The 10853-nt window shown below is 41.4% G+C and overlaps 1 protein-coding gene across 1 annotated transcript in view; it reads right to left on the reverse strand.

The window, feature by feature from the left end:
* The window catches only part of LOC120046950 (protocadherin-19-like), a 100867-nt gene extending 90634 nt beyond the window's left edge, over nt 1-10233 (reverse strand). Inside the window, exons 1-2 of the mRNA XM_038992501.1 lie at nt 8087-10233; nt 2799-3132 (exon numbers count right to left, since the gene is read on the reverse strand). Of these exons, the coding sequence (XP_038848429.1) occupies nt 2799-3132; nt 8087-10233 (2481 nt within the window). The remainder of the gene's footprint in view (nt 1-2798; nt 3133-8086) is intronic.
* Between the last annotated feature and the right edge of the window lie 620 nt (nt 10234-10853).

Below are 10853 nucleotides of genomic sequence, written 5' to 3' on the forward strand. Positions count from 1 at the left end.
CATTTACTGAATTTCTTCTGAACGTTTTCTCAAGTTGGAACTAAGTTCGGTAACACTTGGATCGAAAAGTTAAGTAAACAAAAAGGCTATGAAACCAGTTACTTAATAATAATTAGTTGAAACAAATAAACCTCTGAAAGGCCTTGATCTATTTCTCTCAAATGTATCTGTCTGACCAGACTCCGTATAGAATATCTGTTATGTTTCTGGAACATATGAGCTTATGACTGGCCCTGAAGGTGTGGCTCAATCTGTTGACAGAACATCCACGGTAAATGTGACCATTCATTCACTTTAGACGTCTTCACAGATCTAAAAAGTTGGACCTGTTTCGAAATGAACCTGGGGCTTTCCCACCCCGAACCAATACATATATGTGATCTTTGTTAAATATAGTGTCCCGTTTCGAACAGACCTGAGGACAATTACACCCGTTCCGTACAGATCTGGTCAGATCCAGACCCGGTCCGAGTGATAGAAGCAGCAGAGAAGTCATTTTTTAAGCTACTTTATTAAACGTAGTAGAGAGAGGTGCCGCCGTAGCAGGCGGGGGGGGGGGGGGGGGGGGAGAGAGTGGCACAGGGAACAGGGAGGAGGGAGGGAGATACAAGAGACAGCAACCAACCAAGCCGACTCGCTCTGTAGTAGACTAATAGCTGCCATAGCAAGGTTATTTATCATGCAATATGATTACGTAGTACCAGTCTTGACTGCATCAAACCGTGAGAACCTAGTTAAGATAACGTTAGCTAGCTAGGCTAATTCAGGCTGCAGTGGATGTGCTTCTCATCCTACAGTTACAAATAACAACTCCACCCAGAATATTAAGCAGCAGCCTACCTGTTGGCTCTTGGTTGTTGTAGCCTATCCTTGTCCTTTAACTTTAACTCCGCCATTTTAATTCCATCTGCCACTGAATAGATATCTCCTAACTTTTGCCACACATGGAGGCTCTATGACTGTAGACTATTGCCGCTTTGATGACTTATGATTGGCCAACAATAACAACAATCTACACACGTCATGCTCCACTCTCTTGAAAAGCAAGAGCAGCAGCAACCATTTTAAAATGTCTCTATCTCTCTACAGCAGCAGTCACATTCGAATCTGTACCGGCCCTTCCAGACAAGGCAGGGTATTCGAGTACAGGTGGATCCGTGAAGACCTCTAATTGACATACACTAGGTGAATCCACAGTGACTATACTCCCTACAAAGACTATATTATAACCCACAGTGACTATACTCTCTACAAGACTATATTATAACCCACAGTGACTATACTCTCTACAAGACTATATTATAACCCACAGTGACTATACTCTCTACAAGACTATATTATAACCCACAGTGACTACACTCCCTACAAAGACTATATTATAACCCACAGTGACTATACTCTCTACAAGACTATATTATAACCCACAGTGACTACACTCCCTACAAAGACTATATTATAACCCACAGTGACTACACTCCCTACAAAGACTATATTATAACCCACAGTGACTATACTCTCTACAAGACTATATTATAACCCACAGTGACTACACTCCCTACAAAGACTATATTATAACCCACAGTGACTATACTCTCTACAAGACTATATTATAACCCACAGTGACTACACTCCCTACAAGGACTATATTATAACCCACAGTGACTATACTCTCTACAAGACTATATTATAACCCACAGTGACTATACTCCCTACAAAGACTATATTATAACCCACAGTGACTACACTCCCTACAAAGACTATATTATAACCCACAGTGACTATACTCTCTACAAGACTATATTATAACCCACGGTGACTACACTCCCTACAAAGACTATATTATAAGCCACAGTGACTATACTCTCTACAAGACTATATTATAACCCACAGTGACTACACTCCCTACAAAGACTATATTATAACCCACAGTGACTATACTCTCTACAAGACTATATTATAACCCACAGTGACTACACTCCCTACAAAGACTATATTATAACCCACAGTGACTACACTCCCTACAAAGACTATATTATAACCCACAGTGACTATACACCCTACAAGACTATATTATAACCCACAGTGACTACACTCCCTACAAAGACTATATTATAACCCACAGTGACTACACTCCCTACAAAGACTATATTATAACCCACAGTGACTATACTCTCTACAAGACTATATTATAACCCACAGTGACTACACTCCCTACAAAGACTATATTATAACCCACAGTGACTATACTCTCTACAAGACTATATTATAACCCACAGTGACTACACTCCCTACAAAGACTATATTATAACCCACAGTGACTATACTCTCTACAAGACTATATTATAACCCACAGTGACTACACTCCCTACAAAGACTATATTATAACCCACAGTGACTACACTCCCTACAAAGACTATATTATAACCCACAGTGACTATACTCTCTACAAGACTATATTATAACCCACAGTGACTATACACCCTACAAGACTATATTATAACCCACAGTGACTACACTCCCTACAAAGACTATATTATAACCCACAGTGACTACACTCCCTACAAAGACTATATTGTAACGCACAACAACTATACACCCATTGGATGCGGAAGCACTACGCAGTCATGACAATGAGTAGTGAGACTGAGAGTCGACTGGGCCCGTCTTAACCATCAATCTCCCCTGTCCTGTACACCCACCCCCTGTCCCCCTCTCCCCCAGGGCATTGGCACAGATTGGCACAACAGCAACACGCTGCAGGGACAGATCAGATCAGAGCGAACTAAGCGTGGTCTCACCTCTGGCAGCGGCATGCCGTTGATGATGAGGTCAGGCTGCTGGGGACCCTGCCCGCTGGCGAAGGGATGCTGCTGATAGCCACCGTGGTTGGGCGCGGCATTGCGCGAGTTCTGGTTCTCCACGTTGAGGAAGGTGCTCTCGGAGCGCCTGCAGCCCAGCGGCAGGCTCTGCTGGTGGTAGTCGAAGTAGTTGAGCGAGGAGGTGAGAGACGAGCAACTCACCACGTTCATCTTGTCCGTCTCCTCCACGTCGCGCGGCACGAGGCGGATGTCGTTCTTGCTCAGCTTCTTCTTGCTCGACTTCTTCTGGCTGCCATACGAGTACTCCGCCACCCTGCGCAAGTAGAAGAAACTGAACAGACTCAATAAAGCAGTGCTCTGTCGTACCCGCCCACAGGCACACGCCGTTCGGCCAGAGGCGCCCCGCTCAGTCATGCCAGAGTGCTGACCGAAGTGTGCCGTGGTGGTGGCAAGCACATTGGTAAGCATCCGGGGTAGCGAGACAGAGGAGCCACGCTCAAGTGACCCCCCCCCTCCACCCAAGCCTGACCGCCTTCCCCGGGCCACCAATGGAGCCGTCATCCCTCATTTGTTTTTATTTGCATGCTCGGCACAGTTGACATGTCACAAACAACAAGCACACACAATGCAAACATGCCAAACCACAAAAGCACACAAGGCAACAACAACAGACGATACTGAAGATCACCAACCAGAATCTGCCATCATATTAAAGCCTCACTGCTAATTCACTTTTTTCTTTCATTATCAAGCGAGACCCACTGGCGATATGGAGTGCAGGAGCACTGTAAATTCAAATTCATTTAGAGCCTAGTCTCTGTGGCTGTTCCCTGACTTGAGCAGAGCATTTTGATTCTAATCAGACCAAATGAGCAAGCCGGAGATTCTTTATGGAAAGAATGCTGCTGATGCTCGGGTCCATTCTCAATCCAGGCTTGCAAATTCTGATGAGGGGAAGCTGTGTTTTAAGCAGCTTCTGCTCTGAACCCTTGAATCCCTCCTGACCCGAGCCTTTCCTCTGAGTTTTTAACGTGTCAAACATTTGCATGGACTCCCACTCTCCAAAAGTATATTTTTAGCCCTGGTTGGAAATAGTGTGTTATTTACTCTTGTTTCTAGCCTGCATCTAATAACACTTGAGGCCCTGGCTGCATATGCTGAAATGCCCTAGGAAGATTCCCCATCCTTAGTATTTACTGGATGCGTTTTCCTTTTCATGTATGATGAAGTCTGGGTCTGTCTGCTCTTCCATGCCTTCATTCTAGCAAAGAAAATGGTAATAGCAGCCTTCGAATGTTTCTTTTTCAGGATATCTCAAAACTGTTCTTTTTTTCTCTGGACAGGAGAATCAAAGAGAATGAGCAATAAATTGCAGATAAGCACTGCTCAGGTTTGAGGTGGTAGCTAACTACTCAGGAGCACTGCAAATCAATATTGATTAAAGTACCCAGCAGGATAAGGATTTTTATGCCACAAGACAGGATTTTTAAAGAGGAAGGTTAGGTGGTTAGGTGGTGTTGGTCAGATATTATTTGATTTACCTTAGTTGTTTGTTTGAATGGTTGGTTGGTTTCTTGTGGTTTTTTTATTAGAGAAATAGTGCATTGTGGATCACATCCAAATGAGAAAGCATGTTGAGAAATGTACTAGGCTATATTTGTCAATATGACAATGACAGCCATCAAATCATATAAAATGCCCTAAAACCCCTATACATTGTCTTAATAACATAACTTATGTCGAGAGTCTTTTGCATAGTTCTTTAAGAGCATTGGGTTTTCAGAAAACAGATATTTTTATTCTTATGTCGTTAAATTAGTCTGTGGGCTGACAACAATGTCACTTTGAAACTATACTGAACAAAAATATAAATGCAACATGTAAAGTGTTGGTCCCATGTTTCATGAGCTGAAATAAAATATCATTTTTTTTCCCATATGCACAAAAAGGTTATTTGTCCCAAATGTTGTGCACAAATTTGTTTACATCCCTGTTAGTGAGGATTTCTCCTTTGCCAAGATAATCCATCCACCTGACATATGTGGTATAAAAAGATGCTGATTAAACAGCATTATACCACAGGTGCACCTTGTGCTGGGGACAATAAAAGGCCACTCTAAAATGTGCAGTTTTATCACACAACACAATGCCAGACATGTCTCAAGTTTTGAGGGAGTGCGCAATTGGCATGCTGACTGCAGGAATGTCCACCAGAGCTATTGCCAGAGAATTGAATGTTCATTTCTCTACCATAAGCCGCCTCCAACGTTGTTTTAGAGAATTTAGCAGTACGTCCAACCGGCCTCACAACCGCAGATCACGTGTAACCACTGCAGCCCAGGACCTCCACATCCAGCTTCTTCACCTGCGGGATTTTCTGAGACCAGCCACCCAGACAGCTGATGAAACTGCGGAGTATTTATGTCTGTAATAAAGCCCTTTTGTTGGGAAAAACTCATTCAGAAAAAACGAATTCTTCCCAGTGGGTGGCCTTTGCCCAATGCTGCGCCCATGCCCAGTCATGTGAAATCCAAAGATCCGGGCCTAAGGAATTTATTTCAATTGACTGATTTCCTTATATAAAATGTAACTCAGTAAAATCGTTGCAATTGTTGCACGTTGCGTTTATATTTTTGTTCAGTAGAAGCTATGTATCTTAACAAGTGAGGCCTTAGAGGTGCTATACTACATACTTAGAATACTGAATGTAAAGATGCTCTCCTACTAGGTGAAACCCTCATCAAATCTACATCTCTAAAGAATAAGGATTGGAGAAACCTGATGTGGATCCACCAACCATCACATGATATTGCAAATACATGACTGCTTTAGATTTAAAATCAATAGGTGATCAATATTAACCATTATCCATGAGTATGTGAAAAGTTTCATTTCAGAACACAATATATACATTTTCAGAAATATTGGTACATAAATATTTATACTTCAAAGAACTTATGAAAGAGATTCTTTAAAGAGATTCTTTAAAGAAATAGATTGGTGTTTGTTCACTATTTAATCATGGCATGGGGTTGTTGAATGAGAAACATATATTTGTTTAAAATCTATCACTTTAAACAAATAATCATGTTTTTTTGCAAAACACTATATATCCGCCTCACTCTCTGAGAAATAAGTGGTACTGCTAAGTTTTACACAGTCAAATAGAACAAATTGCCTTTTTTTTTATTATAAAGAACTGTACAAATTATACATTTGTGACAATATATGTAAATAATATATTTTGTAACAAAATAATCAATTCAGTAATATGAGATCTGTATGTAAAACATTTACATGTAACATTTTTTTTTAATTTAGCAGATGCTCTTATCCAGAGTGACTTACAGTTAGTGCATTAATCTTAATATAGCTACAGTAACTGAGACAAATATATATATATATGGATATATAGCGTTTTGCACAAGTGTATTTTTTAAAACATTTTAATACAGATCTAAAATCTATGAATTACACATCTGAGAGTAGTAATATTTTAAACATATATGAAGGTACCCATAAGCAATCATTTCTGATGAAAAAACGAATGTGAAAAATTGGTGGATATAGTGTTTTGGAAATAAACTGCTCTGTGTGCCTGTGAAGGTCCACACTTTAAAAAAGACATTTTTCTGGACACCTTATGTAGTTCTTTAAGTGCATGAAGGAGAAGAAACTCAATGTTTAAAAAAAAAAGAATTACTGCCACACAATGGCATTCTTAGGCTATATGTATGTTTATGTCATCCGCTGGGACTTACTGAGAGATGTATATTGGCTCTACTTTATGGAGGAATCATACAGGGTCAGCCAAATGCCACACGTATGAAATGGCCTGACATAGCAGCACATCAACAAAAATGATGTTGAGTGTAAAATATGAAATATGATAATAGCTTCAGGTTAAATTGACAAATTCACAGTACCAGTCAAAAGTTTGGACACACCTACTCATTCCAGGGTTTTTCTTTATTTTGACTATTTTCTACATCGTAGAATATTAGTGAAGACATAAAAACTATGAAATAAACATATGGAATTATGTAGTAACCAAAAAGGTTACAAATCAAAATATATTTTATATTTGAGATTCTTCAAAGTAGCCACACTTTGCCTTGATGACAGATGGGGAATATAATTTGTTTTTCAACAGGACAATGACCCAACACACCTTCAGGCTGTGTAGGGGCGATTTGACCAAGAAGGAGAGTGATGGAGTGCTGCATCAGATGACCCGGCCTCCATAATCACCCGACCTTAACCCAATTGAAAGCAGTCAACAAGTGTTCAGCATATGTGGAAACGCCTTCAAGACTGCTGGAAAAGCATTCCAGGTGAAGCTGGTTGAGAGAATACCAAGAGTATGCAAAGCTGTCATCAAGGCAAATAGTTTTGATGTCTTCACTATTATTTCTACAATGTAGAAATAGTAAAAAATAAAGAAAAACACTTGAATGAGTAGTTGTGTTCAAACTTTTGACTGGTACTGTATATATTTTATATATTTTAAGTGGTAATACACAAGGAAAGTGAGAGCTGATGCTATACAGATTGATGAAGAAAAACATACTTTTATTATGATGGATCAAGATAATAATGTGCTTCCCTTCTGATGCATAATCATACACGGAGTAGAGGCCTAGATGGTTCAAAGCTGCATTACTTAATAGTTTTAGTATAATAGTAGATCCCACTTGATTTGTATTACTTTTTTTAAAATTCTGTATTATTATTAACACTATTATTGCCATTATCATCATTACTATGTCATCATTCTTGCAGAATCGTAGGCCATGCTGTCTTCTTTAGAACATCCATTTAAACCTTTGGGAATAGAATGCACTAGAAATTCAATAGCCGTAAAATTCTGCTAATTGTCCTCGCCTAGTCAAGATTATTAGTCCTAGTTAATTGTGCGTGTTGAAAAAAATAAGTAAGGCAACGCCGCCTGGTCTAGGAGTCCATTGGCCATTTTTTCTTATCAGTTATGGGCACCTGCATTCCTTAGTGCTAACATCTGGGGCCCTCAACATGCACTAGAAATACAGCTACGTGCACTCACGACTAGCCTGAACAACACACACACACGGAGGCACGCACGCAAGGGCGCGCATATCGCCAGCACATACACACGCGCGCACCACTGAATGGGCAATAAAAGGCGTAAATGTAGGCCCATGAGAATAAGAAAATAGGTCATTGGCTATAACCATGACTGACTGAAACACCAAAGTAATGAGATGCGTATGAATAGCTGTTTTCAGTACCTGCAGTTGTACGTTCGGATCTCCTTGTTATCCCTTTTGCACTTGACTGCCACAAAAATCATAGTGACAAACAGGATAGCTGCAATAGAACCCAGGGCAATGATGAAAATCAATGACAGGTTTACTGGTCCAATAGATTCCTGGGCGTTCAGGTCCGGTGAGAGGTAGACAACAATGTATGCAGAGGCCGACAACGACGGTTTCCCGTGGTCGCGTGCCACCACTGTGATCTCGTAGGTCGACTTGACCTGCTCCCCGAACATCTTGGTGGACCGCACCTCTCCATTCACCTGGTCTATTTCAAAGAAAGGCCTGTCTCCCTCCGAAATGGTATAGGTCAGCCTTCCATTCTCCCCCTCGTCGTAGTCGTCGGCCTTGACTTGGGTCACCAGGTAACCCACTCCTGCGTTCCTTGGAATGGATACTTCCGCGGTGCCATTTACCAGGGGTGGAGTGGTCATAACAGGTGTATTGTCATTCACATCCAAAACGACAATGCGCACCGTCGCGTTACTGGATAAGGACGGATTCCCCTGGTCCCTGGCCAAAACTTTGAAGTCAAAAGTCCTAGTGTACTCATGGTCGAATGATCTCATTGAGTAAATACGTCCTGAAGGATTTATACTGACATATGTGTTTACGTCCATGTGTTTAATCTCACTGGGCACGATGGTGTATGAAACGGTGCCATTCATGCCCAAATCGGGATCTACAGCAGACACTGCCAGCAAACATGAGCCGGGCAGGTTATTTTCTAGGACCATCTCTTGGTAATGGGGTTTTAGGAAGTGGGGAGGGTTATCATTTTCATCTGTGACTTTCACTACAAACGACTTAGTGGCGCGTAAAGGGGGGGTGCCACTGTCCTCTGCTTGGATAGTTAGATTGTACGTGTCCCTCTGTTCTCTGTCTAGCCTGCCATCGACAAGGATGGTTGAGAAGCTCTCGTATTCCTGGAGCCTGAAAGGGACGTTGCCTTGTAGTCTACACTGCACCTTGCCATTCGCGCCCGCGTCCTTATCTGAGACCCTTACTAATGCAATAACGTATCCACGTGGCGCGTTCTCACTAACTTCAATCAGCTCTGTGTTCACCGACAATAAACTAATGACAGGTGGGTTATCATTTGCATCCATCACATTGACCGTGACTTTACAATGAGCCGGAATAGAATTTGGACCTAAATCTTTGGCTTGGACATCAATCTCGTAAATATGGGTTGCTTCATAATCCAACGGGCCATTTACAGTGATAATACCGGTTCTAGGGTCAATTTTGAATACATCTCTAGTTTTCTCGGTGACGTAACTGTTAAACGAGTATACAACCTCACCATTAGTTCCCTCGTCAGGATCCGTTGCATTCAAGTCAATTACAAGTGTATTAATAGGAGAATTCTCCATCACATTCACTGTATACACAGGCTGGTCAAAAACGGGATTATTATCATTCGAATCCATTACTTTAATATTGAGCTGGACTGCGCCAATCTTTGGGGGGTCTCCGCCGTCTTCTGCACTGATTTCGTATGAGTAGTGAGACTGGGTCTCCCTATCTAACGATTTTTGCACTACGAGTTCGGCAATCTTGGACCCGTCCCCCCTAGTCTTAATCTCCAACCCGAAGAGCTCATTCGGGGTGATCGAATATGATTGCACACCGAAAATCCCAGAGTCCGGATCGCTTGCCCCCTCTAGGGGAAACCTGGTACCAGGGGAGGCATTCTCTGAGATTTCAATGTCAATGTGGTTTGTGGGGAACCTGGGCGCATTATCGTTCAAATCCACAATTTCAACTTTAATCACACAGATCTCCATGGAGTTTGACATCACCTCCAGAGAGACAGTGCACTTTGACGTCTGTCGGCAAGCCACATCCCGGTCTATTTTCTGATGTGTGAGGAGAAGTCCAGCCGGGCTGAGTTCCACCCATCGCGGCTCTGAATTCGAGATGACCCGCAAGTACGGCGCACGCGGTGCAATGGCAAATCCTTGAGTTTGTGCATCCTTTGTCACGTTTCCAATGATATACCCAGCCTTCTGCTCCTCGTTTATCGAGTATTTCAAATTGATAACAGAATCAGCCCCAGTCCAGCATAAAAGGACTATCCAAAGAATTAGCATAAAATCCATTTCCTTGGCGTACATTGTACCTGTTGATTTTTCCTTAGATTTAATTGGGACCTCGTATGATCACGCACACCTATGCATGTCAGAGATAACTGGCAAAATTTTCCAATAGGCTAATCTCATCGAAAAGTTATCCTTGGAATAGATTTCGATAACAGAAAAGGCTCCTATCTGATATAAATGTAACTTGATTATATCGATATGGTCTTAAGTCCATCTACCTCATTGTACTCTTCTGAGAGAAACCACATTCTCCAATCTGCTGCAACGCGTGAGATCTTGGGGATAGATATTAGAAAACATTCTGAATGGTCTCAGAACACTGATGGTCTCAGAACAACATGTAAATATGCGCTGTTTATATCAAGCTACGACTATAGGAACGTCTGACATGATAAACCGACCATTTCGATGCAGACTGGAAAACAATGCAAATAATGAATTAAAAAATCAAAAGGGAGGAAAATTCTATTGAACAGGTTTACCCAAAAAATAATGTTCACTGAAGATTAAATTATTGGCTAAAAATGATCCAGTTCAATTCTTCCCAGCATCATGATTCCGATTCAACAACCATAAGGAGAATTTTAGACACACTGAATTTTACGCATACGTCCACAAATTCATATGAATGATTT

Source organism: Salvelinus namaycush, chromosome 5 (assembly GCF_016432855.1).
Source record: "Salvelinus namaycush isolate Seneca chromosome 5, SaNama_1.0, whole genome shotgun sequence".
Lineage (NCBI taxonomy): Eukaryota > Metazoa > Chordata > Actinopteri > Salmoniformes > Salmonidae > Salvelinus > Salvelinus namaycush.